Raw genomic sequence first — 17,990 nt, forward strand, 5'->3', positions numbered from 1 at the left:
AGTGTTTATTGTCATCTTGATTGTTTAAGGCTAAATCACTTAAAGAACTGGAAACTTAAAAAAAAAAAAAAAAAAAAAAGGCCTAAGTACTAATATGTTATACATTTTACCAAGCCACTTATATCATGGGAGGTAGCCAACTCTGATGAACTGCCCCCAGGAACTGCCCCCTGACAGTGGCAGCTCCTCAGCTGGAGTGAGTGAAATGCTGGTGGTCCCCCATCCATTTTATGGGCCTCTGCCTTCTTTCTGTGGCTATATAGAATATAGAGAAAAGTTGTTATAGAAGGTTGGGCCAATTAGTTAGGTTACAATTTAGTAAGTTTACGAAATATTATCTTTTTTGTGTTTTTCATTTTGACTTGGCTCCAAGTTCTTCTGGGTCCAGAAGGATTACACCTCATAAAATATAAAGCCTATTATATTATTAGTACTATGTACAATGTTAAGAAATTTAAGGAGGGCTAAAAGTAAAGGCATATCTATTAAATGTTATGGTACAGGTCTAATAGGATCATTGTTGGATTTAGCATCCTAATGAAAGGAAACTTTTCAGATTTACTCTGATCCGTTTTCCAAGCCAACTCTCTGTCCACTGCAGCAGTTACTTATTTGGTGAATGGCTTATATTCCTCATAAGCATGCATTAAACCTCTAACCCTGTTTCCTTGAAGTATGCAGCTCGCTTTTTTTTTTTTTTTGCCATGGTTTTCCATGGTGACTCCTGAAATCAGCAATCCTTTGATAATGTCTTTATACTCACCGTGCATGTGCATTAATTCTGAGTTACCAGTTGAAGGTTGATTGAACTAACACCTAACCAGTGTCTGGAACTGCCATACTCAGAATAAGCAAGGTTTGGGTTAATCAACCGAGAATTCAGGGTTTATGTGATGGTAACTAACTGAGACCAGACCATTATTTCAAACCTCTAATAATATATGCTTCACTTCAGGACTGAAAGACATACACTGGAATGTACTATGATATTGAGTGATCCAATTTTGTACTCACCATGATAACTGAGTGGTTATACTGTCATTGATAAAATCTTGTGCCACTGAGCATATGCAGTATCATGTTTATTATCAAACTAATGCTTATTAGGCTTTTTTTTTAGCTGCTTGCCATTACATAGTTACTTGGTATTATATGTGCCAAAAATATTAAAACACACATTCACTAAAACATCTGTTACATATTTTTACTCTTTATCTCTTAATGCAATTGTTACAATATAGCTAACTATCCCTAGTGTTTCTGCTTTTTTGCTAATGTAGTAATGAATGTTGGATGAATGGTTTAACTACATTTATATTAAGTGGAGGTTCTAGCACTAAATCTGTTATTCAGTTTCAGGGATGCAATAGTCTATATTCATATAATGAGGCCCGTATCAGGTATAAGGATGGTTAAATGATTCAACAGCTAAGGACAGTGGAAAACCCACAGATGAATTTTAATATGTTGGGCTCCATACACACTGAAGTTGGCAACGCCGATTATATGCTGATTGTTCTGAAATAAACCTGAGTAAATGATGAATGTTCTGAAAATGACTGCAAAAAGATAAAAAATTTGTTTCACACATTTTGAGCTAGTCACATATGATAATGTTTCTAACACGGTAAAGCTAATTTTATAGGCTAATTAAAACAATGCTGATTCTGTCCTAAATGGACAGAATATTTGTGTAAACAGCTCTGGATAAGGGTACCCACCAAATGCTGTAGATCAAAATAGAAATGTAGAAGATTCTTTAGTCAAACAGGTCCTTGAGTCAAACAGGTGGGTGGATGTTTCATGCTAACTAGTTTTGCATTTAAATATAACACATCATGTTAGCACTTGAACATTCTGACAGACATGGATCATTCATTCACAGATATTAATTCTATATCTTCATCTGTAATCTTGTTTATTGTTGGCATATTGGCATATTTCAACAAGAAACATCAAATTGTTTATATCAAAGTTTCACTCTTCAGAATTTTAAGTCAAGGTGTTATTGAACCAGTTTGCAATTTTATATTTCTGAAATGGGCTTAAAGCCAAACGTGTATTAAAGTCTGTGACATGCTCTCTGTAAACTTACATCTCAGATACAACTGAACACAAAGCAACTGAGTGCTACAGCAGCAGTTTCTCTTCATGTAAATGGCTCCTGGAAAGCCATGGTCACAGCCCCTCTTTGAAACACAGATAAATGTTGCTATATCACAGTCTCTGGCACTGTAAATAGCAGTAAATAATTCTGAAATTGTAAAAACAAAAAACAAAACAAAAAACAGCATAATTCATAGTTGATAAGATTTCACTGACAATTGTATGACCCCTGATAACTCACGTTTTTGGCAACCAAGATGTAAAACTTGTTTGAGAATAAGAGACACTGACTAAGATTCATCTTCATGAGTTGAGCCATTGTTTATAAAACAGAAAGGCACATTCTGTGGCATTCATGAATCGCTTGTCGCCCATTTCAATTGGTTTGCCTATGGCTGATGCTCTCTCTCTACCAACATTTTCTCTGTCTCTCTCTCTTTGGCTTGTGCAGGCACAAAACCATTCAGCTGCTCATGCTGTTCAGTGTATTGTGACAGATCGGTGAGCATGGTGTTGTTCTCTTTCTCTGTCACCTCCTCCTCCTGCTCCTCGTCTTCATGAGCCTCCTGTCTCTCCTCAGCCAGCGTGTTGTTGCTGCTGTTGCTGCTGAGTCGCATTGCGTCCTCTGCAATATTTGGCGGCATGTCTTTGTTTCTGTTGCGCTTGGCCAGCTTGCTCAGAGAGCCAAAGCGGTTGAAGATGTTTTCCTCTGAGGCTGTATGCTTGTTGTATTGCTCTGCCTTCATTCGGAGATTGCTCAGCTTTATTTCAATGCTCTCTTGTGAGGATGTGGTGAAGCGACCCCTGTCAAAGCTAGAGAAAATGGCTCTTTTCTCTGGAGAGAGCATGTCAAGAGATTGTGCGCGCTGCTCCAAACCCAGGCGTCGGCGTTCCATACTGCGAATTGTGGCAGCACGTTGCAGCTTGTCATGGAGCTCTACGCTGAGGCGCCTCCGGGTTTCCCGCAGCTCAGCACGCACGTTTGCCTTCCATTCAGCCGCATGGGCCTTAAACTCCCCGACCTGACATACAAACAATCAGTCATTATGGTCATCCAAATATGCAGGACAAAAAACAATATCTTAATATTTCTCATCCTCTGGGATTCTACTGAATGGCAAAACATTTCCAAGGTTTATAACACAAGTCCAGTTGCTTCATCTTTCTACTAATAGACACACAATCATTACCCTGGTTATGAACATTTTATTCACTATCCATTAAAACAACTAAAAGTTACCAATCTACTACTGTATATCTTTATTCAGCAGAATGTTTTCTAATCATTATGTATTTTGGATTTAAATAATTAATGAAAAAACAATTGTTATTGCTAAATAACTAATCCATTATTCTCAGGAAAGACTGTATGATGATTCCATAAATGAGAAGGAAAATAATGCAGTGCTCCTCATATCATACCTCCTCTTTAGTCTTCTTGGAAAGGACTCTTAACCAGTCTCCTATCATGCTGAGAACTGCTGCAAAATACGCCAAACCCACTAAGATCCAGAACCAAACTAGTGGCTTATACCACCTCTTATATTCAATCACTCTGTCCCCACCTGAAAACAAACAGCCAAATTTTAATACCTAACACAACTAAGAATTAGCTATGTGCTTGCAATGTGAGTCTGTGTAGTTATTTAATAATTAATAAATAATTAGCACTTAAGTGTTTGGGCACTGAAGACACCGGTTGGTTAAGTTTAGCAAGCGGAATTTTCCCCATTCATGCATTCTTCAGCTGAGCAACTGTACGGGGCCATCATTGCCTTATTTTGAGCTTCATAATGCACCACACATTCTCAATCAGAGACAGGTCAGGACTGCAGGCAGGCCATGCTAGCACCAGCACTGTCTGCTTACGCAACCATGCAGTTGTAATCCGGGCAGAATGTGGTTTGGCATTGTCCTGCTCTGGATGGCAGCATATGTTGCTCCAAAAAGTGTACATATCTTTCTGTATTAATGATGCCCTCACAGATGTGCAAGTTACCCATGCCATGGGCACTGACACACCCCCATACCATGACATAGATGCTGGCTTTTGGACCTGACGCTGATAACAGCTTGGATGGTCCTTTTCCTCTTAGACCCAGAGAACACGACGGCTGTTTTTTCCAAAAACTATTTGAAATTTTGACTTGTCAGACCACAAAACATGATTCCACTGTGCTACTGTCCATCTCAGATGAGACCGAGCCTAGAGAAGTCTGCGGCACCCCGATTATATCTCTTTGCCTGCCAATTTTGATTGTTTGTGTGTTTCAACAATCTTCCTGTACATGGATCCTAACACTGTCTCCATGGTTAGTTTATCACATGTTCTCAAAGTGTTGGATTATTCACTGACACATCTGTTGGCAGATTGCCGAGCATCGATCCATCCTTGCTCTTGAAGGACTAGGTCTTTTTTGGCAGCTATTTATATACTATGGTTACATGATTGCCCCACCTGTTTCACATCACCCTCTTACTTGTCACATCGCTATGAGTCCTAAATTGCCACGTCCCAACTTTTTTGGAATGTGTTACATGCATCAATTTCAAAATAAACGTTTATCTTCAAAAAACTATGCAGTTGATTAGGTAAAACATCAAATACCCTGTCTTTATACATTTTTTTGTTTAAATTCAAAGTAAATTTACAAATCACTCCTCTTTGTTTTTATTAGCCTTTTCCATACTGTCCCAACTTTTTCAGAACTGGGGTTGTACACCCCTGATGTATAATACCGATAAAACTAGACAAAAAAAGTCAACTCTACCTGCTACATAATCCCCAATACCAACAGTTGTGAGAGTAATGATGACAAAGTAGATGGCCTCAAGTGTAGTCCAGCCTTCAATATGTTTGAAGATGACAGCTGGGATGGTGACAAAGACAATGCACCCGGCCAGGATGAAGAGAATGGTGGAGGTGACACGGATTTTAGTCTGACTAATCTGCCTATGTCTCTGCTGAAAACAGAAACAGGCCAAATATAGCTAAGAAAAAAATATATACAAAATCCATAGCATTATAGTATTACTGTATATTAAATTAGAAGAAAAGTCATATCACACTGAAGATACTGTGAATCCAACAACAGCAATACATAATATAATAATAATAATAATAATAATAATAATAATTATAATAATAATAATAATAATAATAATAATAAAGCTTACCCGGAAAATTCCTTCCACCTTTAAAATGCTCTTAACAAACATGGTCCCTAGTTGATCCCCAATGCCAGCCAGTAGGAACCCAAACAGAGGAATTCCAAATATGGCATACAGGATGCAAAAAATTTTGCCACCCTCAGTGCTGGGAGCAATGTTCCCATAGCCTGCATACATAAGTGTAGAAGCAAAACAAGTGGTTATTTTAATATTGTCTTCTGATAAGCAATGTCAGCTACAGATCTACTATTTTAAGATAATGACGTCACAAGAAGGAAAATTGTTAGGTTATACCATGGCAGTAATTACAGATTGCTGAAGAGAAAAGAATGCAAGACATGATCATGGAAGCACAGCTACACTACCAGTCAAAAGTTTGGAGACACTTGGCTGAAATATTTCTCATGATCTCAAAAATCTTTTGATCTGAATGTATATGATTAAATGTTTGAAATCTGTGTTGTAGACCAGGGGTTCCCAAACTTTTCCAGGGCAAGGCCCCCCAAATGACATTAACATTTGACCGAGGCCCCCCTTTTGCAAGATGTCTTTAAAACACATTAATAATACAGACTTCTGAATATATCTCCCTTTTTTTATATTAATAATTACATCTTACATCTTTAAATTACATTGTGTGTGTGTGTGTGTGTGTGTGTGTGTGTGGTTCTCTGAGAATGAGAAAGAGAAAACATAATAGTAGAAGGGATGGGCACACCAAATAGTTGAGGCCCGCCGGGCGCCCCCTGGCAGCCCCCAAGGGGGCCCCGGCCCCCACTTTGAAAACCACTGTTGTAGACAATTATATAATTGTGGCAACGCATTCATTTATTTCATTAGAAAAGTAACATTTTATTTACAAAAAAATATTGTATAAATGGATGACTTACAGCAAAATATTCTGAAAAGCAGCCAATAAGTGTCCAGCATAGGTGGGAGCGTTATGTAAATAATGGGAAAAGGTAAAAACTATGATTCCCATCAGCCACTGCACCTAGTCACATGTCTGGTTCACATGATTCACGTTTGTCTCATTACAAATATCTATAAATAGTCAAGTTCCGCACAGCACTATTTATCCTGCGTTGTTTTGGTTTTCCCATCTGTCTCACGTTATCCAAGTCCTGGTTCTTGTAAGTCTTATTTTATGTTTTGTTTGCACCTATATTAAAACGTTTGTACTTATATTCTGCACCTGCATCCCCATCCTTACCTCCGTGACATGACGGGGAATTCCTTTAATAATGTTTAAAAAGCATCTCAGGGGGGTTCCTCAAGAAATCGGTTGAGAAAATGCCAATAATAAATTTCTGGAAATTCTAGCCAAAAAGGGCGTGTACTTTGACGATGCTAAAATACTCAATTATTTTGATTTATTTTGGATTTTTTTATCACAACATAATTCCCATAGTTCCATTTTTGTTACTCCAGAGTTTTGATGACTTTATTATTATTCTAAAATGTCAAAAATAAAAAATAATGAATGAGTGTGTCTAAACTTTGGCAGAAGCAAACTGACATGCTCTCGGTTACATTTTCTTTTTCATTAATGACTCAGATAAATCAGACTAGGATAGACTCTTAAAATAGCAGAGTAAAAGAAGAGAAGGAGCAAATAGTGGTACAAATTGTGAGTTTTCCATTATAAGTAAACATTTAATGAAAGTAACAAAGTGTTACCTATGGTTGTGATGACGGTCCCAGCAAAGAAAAAGGCACTGCCGAGGTCCCAATGGCTGGAGTTATAGGACGTGTCTCCGATAGGACTAACCCCGGCACTGACTGCATCTATTGAATGCTTAAGATGACAAAATGCACAGATATTTTAAGACAACATTAATGGATGCAACTAACTAATGTAGAAAAGAAGAAACATCTAACTTGGTACATATATACCAAGTCTGTCATGTTTGGCCATTTTATATTTATTACATCAAACAATTACCCTAAGGGCACTCAGGTCTGTCATCATTCTACTGTGAAACAATAAAACCAACAGTAAACCAATCAAAACAGGTATGATTCTATAATGGAAATCACTGCATGGGCTCAGAAACACCTCCAGAACTCATTGTCTGTGAACACAGTTTGCTGTGCCAACCACAAATGCTGATTAATGCTCTATCATGCAAAGAAGAAGCCATATGTGAACGTGATCCAGAAACACTGCAGTCTTCTCTGGGCCAAAGCTCATTTAAAATGAACTGAGGCAAAGTGGAAAACTGTTCTCTGGTCAGACGAATCAAAATTTGAAATTCTTTTAGGAAACCATAGACACCGCATCCTCTAAACTAAAGAGGACTAAAGAGGAGAGGGACCATCCGGCTTTTTATCAGTTCAAATTAATGAAATCAAATGAATTCGTTTCCAAGAGACGACCTCCCCCGGAAGCCCCACATGTCGCCCCCAAGCTGTCCTCTAGATGGCGCCATTGTATCACAAATGGACGAACCGGGTGCATACGCATTTGAGTGATTCTTCGGCTCAGGTGCCAACACTTGCGAGTCACGTAACAGCTTGGAAGTGTGTGTCGGCCCCCGAGTGGGTGATTCGAATTGTAACCAAGGGGTACAGACTCCAGTTTGCGAAGAAACCCACACGTTTCAGTGGAGTTCTCTCTTCTCATACAGAGGACAGCTCTGCTCACTTTATCAAAGACGAAATCTCCTCCCTCCTCCAGAAGGGGGTGGTTCGAGTGGTTTCCCCACACCTACGTCATCAGGGATTTTACTCCCGCTATTTCCTGGTTCCAAAAATGGACGGCTCACTCTGCCCAATTCTGGATCTCAGTGTGTTGAACACTTGAGGAAATAAGCTTTCAGAATGCTGACACACAGCACTCTTTCTCGTTTAATAATGAATGGTTCATGTCAGTTTATGTGAAAGAGGCTTTTTTCCAGCATTTATCCCCTGCACAGGAAATTCCTTCGTTTTGCCTACCAAGGCATACATTACAAATTCACAGTTCTTCCTTTCGGTCTCTCATTGAGTCCGAGAGTGTTTTGTCTGTGTACGAATGCAGGTTTAGCCCAATGACGCGTCTCAGGATGCTAACTTATATATAGATGATTGGCTTACCACAGCCGATTCCAGAGAGAAAGTAGTGCAAGACACTTATCATGTGCACATGTGACACATCACATAACTCACTTTCAGAGTGAATGAGAGCAAAAGCAATTTCACTCCCACTGAAAATGTTATATTCCTGGGTTTGGAGCAGAATTCAATAACCATACGCGTGTGTCTATTGCGAAAGCACATTCTCTCCCTAATGAATTGCTTCTCACAGTTCAGGGAGTGTGCAAGGTTGCAATATCACATGTCTCAGACTACAGGGCCTTATGTCATCAGCCATTCGAGTTTTGCTTCTGGACTTACTGAGAATGAGGGCATTCATAAAATAGGTTTTATCACTCCACCTCAGCCCTTTACATGACCTCGGCCACTCCATCACAGTGACACACTCGTGCTCAGCAGCCCTGCGCAACTGGAGGAACACAGGGTTTTTACGCTCCTGTCACTCCCCTCGGGGCGGTCATTTTGCGAAAAGTAGTGACGACAGATGCACCCTTGACGGGGTGCGGAGCCACCCAGGAGGACAGAACAGTGAATGGCATGTGGGCAAACGAACTCCGCTCAACCCACTTAGACTATTTGGAGCTCATTACAGTATGGAAGGCTCTGAAACATTTTCTGCCCCACCTCCATCATGTGCTGGTATGCTACCATGGCTGTAGCACACATCAATTGACAAGGAGAGATGCGCTCCCCCAAGCTTCATGCTCTAGCTCACAGGCTTTTAGTGTGGTGCAGGCAGCACGTTCTGTCGTTATGTGTGACCCATGTCCCCACCATAGCCAGGGTGAGAGTTCAGAGCCTGACCCTCATTATGGTGGCACCCAGGTGGCCCAAGGCGCCATGGCTGGTGGAGATAATTCCCCTACTGTATGCCCAGCCGTGGCCCCTAACATTAAGCACAGATTTCCTGTCTCAGGTGAACGGAGAAATCTATCACCCCCAACCAAGACCAGGTGGCCCTCAGGGCTTGACCTGTGAGAAGGCAAACCTGAAAACAACGGTGCTCTCTCCATGTGTAGTCATTACCATGCAAAGTGCTAGGGGAGGAGTTCAAGAAGTGATGTGATGGGCGCCGCCTGATATCGTATCATTTTCGGTTTTGGACATTTTTTTTTTTTTTGCAAGACCTTATGGTTGGTCACAAATCCTTTTCCACTTCAAGGTTTACCTAGCAGTTAATGCTGCATGCCGTGTTAGGTTCAATGGTACAACAGTGGGTCAACACCCCCTCGTTCGCTGGCTCATGAAGGGCCCTCATCGCTAACTTCCAGTAACTAGAAGACCTGTTTGGGAGTGGGACCTCTCCATGGTGCTGGAGGCTCTGTCCCAACAGCCTTTTGAGCCCCTGGGGTACATTTCCCCTAAGCTTCTGTCCTTGAAGACAGCTTTACTCCTAGCCCTGGCTTGAGCCAAACATGTCAGTGATTTATATGCACGCTCTGTTCATTCCTCGTGCACTAAATTCTCTCTTAATGGAGATAAGTTGTTTCTTAGGCCCAACCTGACTTTTATGCCTAAATTCTTCCCAGCATTCACCTGTGAGGTGATTTAGCTTTCTGCATTTCATCCTACTCCCTTCTCCTCTGCAGAGGATCAGAGGTTGAATGCTCTGTGTCCTGTGCATGTCCTTCAGGCCTACATGGATAGGATTAGCTTTCTCAGGAGGAGTGACCAGCTCTTAATTTCTTGTCCCAAAAAACTTGTCCCCGTCCCGTGCACAAGGGTAACCCCATTTCTAAGCAACCGCTATCCCATTGGCTTGTGGAAGCTATCACTTTGGCATATGAATTGAAGGGAGTACAGCCTCCAGAGGGCCTCACAGCACACCCTACTAGGGGCATGGCCACCTCGTGGGCTCTGTTTTGGGGAGGCTCATTGCAAGACATGTGTTCTGCTGCAAACTGGGCCTCTCCCCATACATTTGCCAGATACTACCAGCTCGATGTCACTAGGACCCTGGTAGCTCACTCTGTCCTAGGAGTGGGATTGTCATAGCCTTCTTCCCTTGAGCCCTCTTCTCCATCTTAAAGCTTGGGCTGTCAGGCTTCACTTCTTCATGTCACCAGCATGTCCTCCATGTTCTGCCAGTGTACCACTATCACCCTTGTGCATGGTGTTACCAGGCATATCTTTATGGGATGTGTCAAGCACCACCTTTCAAGGTGAATATCCCTTGGCTTACAGGGCCTCACTGTGACTGTATTTTAGCAACCGGAGAGTTGTCCATTTCTCCCATAGGTGGATCTCGAACACGAGATGATGAAAGAGAACAATAGGTTACTGTCCGTAACCCCAGTTGTCTGAAACATCAAGTGCAGAGATCCACTAAGCTCGCCCCGCTTGCCACACGAGAAGCGAATTTACTCACTGAGGAAGAGGAGCATGTCCTTCCCTTAGGTGGATCTCTCCACTTGATGTTTCAGAGAACAGGGGTTATGGACAGTAACCTATGGTTTTCTGACACAGGAAAGTATGCAGGACATAGAACTTTGTGGTTTCTTGGTAACATGACAAGCTGCATTTTTTGTCTTATTACCTGGCTGCTGAGTGAACAAAGTTTTATACAGTGCCCTCCACTAATATTGGCACCCTTGATAAATATGAGTAAAGAAGGCTGTGAAAAATTGTCTTTATTGTTTAACCGTTTGATATTTTGTTTTTAAAAAATCATTTAAAAAAAAACTCTGCTCTCATGGATATCAAACAATTGCAAACACAACACAGGTTTATACAAAAAATATCTTTGTTAAATTTAGGTGTTCAACAATTACTGCCACCCCTATGAATTCATATGAGAAAAAATATTTGAAGTGTATTCCTATTGATATTTTACATTTTTTAGTACACTTGGGTGAATAGGAAAAGGAAATTTTTCAACCATAACTTCCTGTTTCACAGGGGTATAAATATGAGATAACACGTAGGCCAAATTCTCTTAGTCATTCATAACAATGGGTACGACCAAGGAATATAGCTGTGATGTGCAGCAAAATGTTGTTGAGCTTCACAAAATGGAAAGTGGCTATAAGAAAATAGCACAAGCATTGACAATGCCCATTTCCACCATCAGGGCAATAATTAAGAAGGTCCAGTCAACTGGAAATGTCATGAATCAACCTGGATTTGGACATGAGTCTACATTGTCTCAGTGTACAGTGAGGAGGATGGTTCAAGTGCCCAAAAAATCTCCAAGGATCACAGCTGGAAAATTGCAGAAGTTAATTGCATCTTGAGGTCAGAAAGTATCCAAAACTACAGTCTGATGTCACCTACATCACCACAAGTTGTTTGGAAGGGTTTCAAGAAAAAAGCCTCTCCTCTCATCCAAAAAAAAATTCAAGCGTCTTCAGTTTGCCAGACAATACTGGAACATCAAATGGGATCGGGTTCTATGGTCAGATGAAACCAAAATAGAGCTTTTTGACAATAAACACCATGTGGTTTTGGCACACACAGGGAGGTAGCCATGTGAAAAAGTACCTGGACATTTTATTAGGATACTTGGCATCATGGACTCCATCAAATATCAACAGATATTAAATGAAAGCCTGACTGCCTCTGCCAGAAAGCTTCAAATGGGCCATTGTTAGATCTTCAAGCAGGACAATGATACAAAACATACATCAAAATCAACACAAAAAATGGTTTACTGACCACCAAATCAAGGTCCTGGCATGGCCATCCCAGTAGCCCCTGACAGGAAACCCATAGAAAACCTGTGGGGTGAACTGAAGAGGAGAGTCCACCAGCGTTTGAAGGCTCTTGAGAGATTCTGTATGGAGGAATGGTCTCAGATCCCTTGCCATGTATTCTCCAACCTCACCAGGCATTATAGGAGAAGGTTAAACAATAAAGATAATTTTTCACAGCCTTCTTTGATCATATTTACCAAGAGTGCCAATATTAGTGGAGGGCACTGTATCTGTTATAACAAAAGTGATCATAGGAACTAACATCCATCCATCCATTTTTGATACCACTCACCGTGTCAAGAGGGACCCTGGAGCCTAACCCAGGGAACTCGAGGCACAAGGCAGAGGACAAACTGAACGGTGTGCCAACCCATCGCAGGGCACAAGCACACACACATTCACACACCACAAACAATTTGGAAATGTCATTCAGCCTACAATGCATGTCTTTGGACTGGGGGAGGAAACCGAAGTATCCGGAATAAACCCCTGATGCACGGGGAACTTGTTATGTATAACTATAAATGAATGAAAAGTATAATGTGTTGTTTTTAGGACACATTTTTGGAAAATAATCTTCATGTTGGGACACATCACACCATGTTATCATTGTTTAATTTTCTATAACAGCATTCCCCATTGTGTTTTATTCCTTACTTAATACAGTATGCTATTCTACACACTGATACTAACACTGCTTGTATTTTATGATTGTACTGTAATTAAGCCGAGTAAAATTGGCAAGAGCAATCAATCAAATAAAGGCTTCAGCCAATAATAAACAGCGAGGGGGATGTTAATTAATATGTTGTTACTTGTTACTACAGTAAGGCAAAGAGTTTAAAGTAGCCCAGAACTAGAGGCATCTAATACAGCATGTAATTAAGACTGCTTTGTCTTCTCTGAGTCATCTCTCTACCCAGGTTTTTTTTTTTTTAAACTACAAAAAAAAAACCAACATTCTGGCAAGATGACGTCATGACAGTGGATATACGGGGCATTCTGAGTCAGTACTGCTCAGCCCCTTTAAAAAGTTTTTTTTCCCTTTTTTTAACTGCATCCATTGAGCAGAATCACAGCACTGCTCCAGCTGGTCTGACACACCAGGATGGGAAGAACACACCATGACAAACGTGACAAGGCATCAAATTCAGGAGATTCAGCTTGCACATGCTGGAAAATCGTCAATCTTATTTTTCAGGCACCTCTGTGGGCTTCTTTCATTAACATTTAGATACTTAACATCCACTCTTGCTGTTGTTGACAAAAACATAAAGGCTTTTTTTTTTTAAACCAGGTCACAGGCTGTGTGTGACGTTGTGGAACAGTAATGGGGGATTTTAATATGATTTGAAATGATTAATGCTATTGAAATATCCTGTGATGAATCAGGTAAGTGCACTCTTGCTGTGTCTAAGGATGTTCAGAAGGAGAGTTATCTCAGCAGACCATAAATATAGACAATGGCCTGATCATATATGTGTGGGATTAGGGAACACACTTTCAGGAATGAAAGAGCATGGGATGACTGAAAGGGACAGAGAAAAAGGATTGTATGTTATTCTACTGAGACGTCTGCACACACCAATGTGAAAACTATGGGAGTTTCTATAGTGAGTGCATGAGTATGACTGACAAATGCTGACAAATTGGATCATTGAGGAAAATTATCTAATATTACATACAGTGGGGGAAATAAGTATTGGACACGTCAACATTTTGTTTCAGTAAATATATTTCCAATGAGGCTATTCACATGAAATCTTCACCAGACATCAGTATTAACTCAAGAAATCTGGAAATAAAGAATTCACAACATTAAAGCCCCCCCAAAAAAATTATGTGTAATAAAGTGGAATGACACAGGAAAAACGTATTGAACAAGCTAACTGAAATTTATTTAAAACTTATTGGAGAAGTCTTTGTTTGTAATGACATCTTCAAGACGCTTCCTGTATGAAGAAATTAATCGGCTGCAGTATTCAGGTGGGATTTTGGCCCATTCTTCTAAACATATTGTCTTTAAATGTGGTTCAGTTGGATTCAAGTCAGGTTATTCACTGGGTCATTAAAATGCTCTTACCTTGATTAAAGCTTCCAGCTCGGCAGCGGACACACACGGGTTCCCCTGGAGGAACAGAGCTTTCTCCTGTGTGATGGTATTTTTCTGGTCACTCTCAAAGGGCTGCTCTAGTGCCTGAAACACTAATCCACCTCCCACCAGGTAGAGCACTACCACCACGAACACAGCCAGCACCGTCTTCCACTTCATCACAGAATGCAGGGCCGAGCCATCGGCTACGGCATCCATGCTGGCCACTATGCTCGCTGAGCGTGAGGAGATGGATAGCCGTGGCAGGGGACAGTGTTCATTTGCCATTGCCTCACATACCATGGGGTTCTGCATGGCAGCTACACTGGCCTGGACCAGGGAGGACTGTACCACACCTGGCTGTGGCTTCTTTGGAATGGCCATGTTTGTCTGAACCACCACTAAAAAGAGGGAATGGCAGACAAAGAGCAGGAATTAGTCAGCTGATGATTCAGCTTAAGGAACAACTGGAAATACCAGGTATATAAAAATATATTTATTAAAGCCATTCATTTCAGATACATAAGCAAAATGGGGCAAAGTCTTTAAATGTCTTTCTACTATATTCTTAACTATTGTCTGAAACTATTGTCACGCTACACTTCATCAGAGCTTTGCAAAGAAACACACAGATATACACCACCTCTTGGAGATCTATAATTAAAGCTTTGAGTAACATGCCGCACAACTGATGTGTTGCTTTAATATATCTTCTGTGAAATTTTGCTTGTTTAAGCATCCATCAGTGCTCAGGAAACAGATTCATATTGATTAACAGGGTTGCCTTTTTTAGGATAGTGGAAATTAATGTTGATACAATGTGAGGTTAGACCATGTGTTTCGAGATATATTAAATCATTGTTATTTTCATTATACTGCAGGCTATTACAGAATTTATAAGAAGAGAGCAGGGTTGGGGACAAAGAAAAGGAGACATAGATTTTAAGATGCTTATTAGATGCATATCGACAAGCCCCCTTGCCCACCCTATGGGAAATGCTTCCCTCTGTGGTGCACAAGAGGGTGGAGTCTGAGCATACCACTGATGTAATGCTGAGCATATATTGTTAGCAAAGCATATTCCCACCATGCTTTGACCCAGTGACCAGCATGACACATTTTTATGACACAAATCTTAATACTGATAAATAATATATAATCTAATACTAATAGTGTATATAAACATTTTCTAATGTTTTTTAATAATTTAATAATTTCAACAAGGATAGCCCATACAATTTCCTAACAATCTGTATTTTGTTTTACATTCCATTTTACACTGTTTTAACTGTGTACTGAAATCTACTTAATAAACTTTAATAACCCTATAAATCTGTCAATCTGTCATGGCTTAAATATAAGAATATATATGTAAAAACATAGATTTTATTTATGCACTTCTTTACATGACTTTAACATGATGATCTAACATAATACTGATTCATTTTAACTAATGTTAATTAATGTTAATACTTTTTACTATGCAGATTATATTTGCATTATAGTATCATCTGATAATCAAAATATGATGTTGATCGACTCAAGAATGCTACAGGAAGTCCGGGTGAAGAAAGCTACACCTGCATTAAGTGCCATATTAATCCTTTTTATCAGAGGATTGGGAGGGACCCTTTATCCATGTCCTATAAAGACTATGTGTATAATGAACCCAATTAACAATTACTTACATGCTCAGATAACATTGTGAGCAGTCATGTACAACTATCATAAACAAAACACAAATTAGATGTCCCAGATATTTTCATGAACAGTTCATAATAATTACTTCATATATTATGTTAATAACTGAAATGTTCAGCTTTTGTAAAATTCACCAAAGAAGGAATACTACAATTCCTTCTATCGTGGACAGCAAAAGCACTTCCCTATTTTTCTATGCAGTTCACTGCTATGATATTTTGCTATTATGATATCTCGAGAGTAAATATGACACTTCTACACTTACAAAATCTTCATTCTATTATTTTAACATTTTATAATATATAATTTTATATTATATAATAAAGACACACTATAATAAACTATAAACTATAAAGTGGTTTTAGTAAGCTACCACTGACCACATGGGCATAACGTTTCTTCAGGGCATCCACCCATAGATGTATCAATACTCAAGCTCAAGAATAACAATTCAAATGTTTAAATGTTAAAACTCATACAATAGTTTTGCATTATAATCTATAAATTAGCAGTAAAATTAGTAATTGAATTTGCATGGACCAACTGTATAAGGGTAAATATTTTATAAAATAAAATGATAGAAAATGATCTACAGTAATAAATAACTAAACTACGTTTAATTTTAGTAGACCTTGACATACATGAGACAATAAAAAAAAAATACGAAAATCATAAAGTCAGGTTATTCATGGCTAAATAAATCTGGATAAACACCCACCTTGCTTGGGATTCCAGTTCACTTGTTTCCTTGGATTCTCAACTGGAAATTTCATCGTGATTTTTCGTCAGCCGACCAAAAGAGATTTTGAGTTATGGTGTTAACTAGCTGTTGGACTACATTGGAAGGAAAAAAAATCTTTGCACAAGGCGGAAATGTGTTAAGACCGGGTCAGCTGGCTCCTCGTGTGCTAGCCTTCTGATCGTTTTAATGTATTGTCTGAGGTTGTAGTAATTCTGGTGGCACGGGAGCGCGCATCGTGCCCGTGCACGCCTCTGTATAATGGTTCTGTAGTCATTTTATTTCATTTAATATCACACCCACGTAGCTTATTCTCATAATAAACTAAATCAAATAGATAAATCAGAGGGGCCAAGGCTGTGGTTATCTGTGGAGAGAAAGCCTTTGTGCTGCACCTTACTGCATCTCATCATTCAGCCACTGTTTCAAATCCCCACTGGTGAAACCCTTAATCGATAAAAGAGCTAATGAAATATAATGCACAATAGAGAATAGAGTTAAATAAAGAAAAACAGACACATTGTACGCTTCAGACACTTTTGACTTACTGGTTCCTGAGTGGATGAAATCGGCGTGGACAATTTCCCCGTCAGAAGGAGCGTCTATTCCCGTAGACACGTGGGGGGATGAGACATCAGCTGCGCCCAAAATCTCATACTACCATACTAAATAGGGTGTCAGAATAGTACACAGCAATCGTGCTAACTTACAGGCTAGACACTTCATTTATCTTGTCTAGACTACTGGCTCAGGCTACATTAAAATAGCCCAATCACTGAACTAAACAGAAGCCTATTTAAAATAGTACTCCACCAATTTGATATAACATATAGCCTACCAACTGGTACAGTAGCGTGCAGCATGCAGGACATTGCATATACGAAATTTTGATTACATTTCAATCAGAATACAAAATTATATTATCCCATAGTCTGTTTTCGAGATAGGATCATTTTGGACAAAATTAGGTTGTAGGCCTACTATTATTATGCTTCTTCACATTGCAAAAACATATGAATTAGATTTTCAATAGGCCTGTCTACTTTGGGTTAGTGCACTAAGCGATAATGCATGCAATAATTACAATTATCCCCTATTTGATATAGCATAGATCTGTATTGTAATATTAAAGTGGTCTTTCTTTCTTTCTTTCAGAATACAAAGGGTATGTAGGATTTATTTTTTTTTAAAGATTTGTGCTGCATGCTGGTAGGAACCACCTAGTGACCCCTACAATCCCACTTAATAATGCATGAAATTGCGCTTTGCCCTTCTTAAGGCGCAGCATCTATTAATAATGATAAAAACAGTAGCCTACAGAAAGATGTAATAACCATGTGCCATTCTGCACATAAAATATGCAGTTCAAGTGCACCCCTGTATAGACATAAACCCCTGTATAAAACTAAAT

General features: G+C 39.5%; 1 protein-coding gene across 1 annotated transcript; it reads right to left on the bottom strand.

The window, feature by feature from the left end:
• Positions 1 to 1,472: 1,472 nt before the first annotated feature.
• Positions 1,473 to 17,368, bottom strand: kcnk10b (potassium channel, subfamily K, member 10b). Its single transcript, XM_017475621.3, has 7 exons — positions 16,559 to 17,368; positions 14,131 to 14,540; positions 6,958 to 7,075; positions 5,284 to 5,444; positions 4,878 to 5,070; positions 3,529 to 3,671; positions 1,473 to 3,128 (listed from the first exon to the last, which is right to left on the bottom strand). The coding sequence occupies exons 1-7, from the start codon at positions 16,611 to 16,613 to the stop codon at positions 2,496 to 2,498; spliced, it is 1,713 nt and encodes a 570-aa protein (XP_017331110.1). The 5' UTR covers positions 16,614 to 17,368; the 3' UTR covers positions 1,473 to 2,495.
• Between the last annotated feature and the right edge of the window lie 622 nt (positions 17,369 to 17,990).

The sequence above is a fragment of the Ictalurus punctatus genome, chromosome 9 (assembly GCF_001660625.3).
Source record: "Ictalurus punctatus breed USDA103 chromosome 9, Coco_2.0, whole genome shotgun sequence".
NCBI lineage: Eukaryota > Metazoa > Chordata > Actinopteri > Siluriformes > Ictaluridae > Ictalurus > Ictalurus punctatus.

What these genes read in the sequence shown, in the direction of transcription:
- kcnk10b (XM_017475621.3), bottom strand. Translation starts at nt 16,613, where the DNA reads ATGAAATTTCCAGTTGAGAATCCAAGGAAACAAGTGAACTGGAATCCC. An exon ending in GAACTGGAATCCCAAGCAAG is followed by an intron (nt 14,541 to 16,558) that starts GTGGGTGTTTAT and finishes CCCTCTTTTTAG; the next exon opens with TGGTGGTTCAGACAAACATG. An exon ending in CCAAGAAGACTAAAGAGGAG is followed by an intron (nt 3,129 to 3,528) that starts GTATGATATGAG and finishes TTTGTATGTCAG; the next exon opens with GTCGGGGAGTTTAAGGCCCA.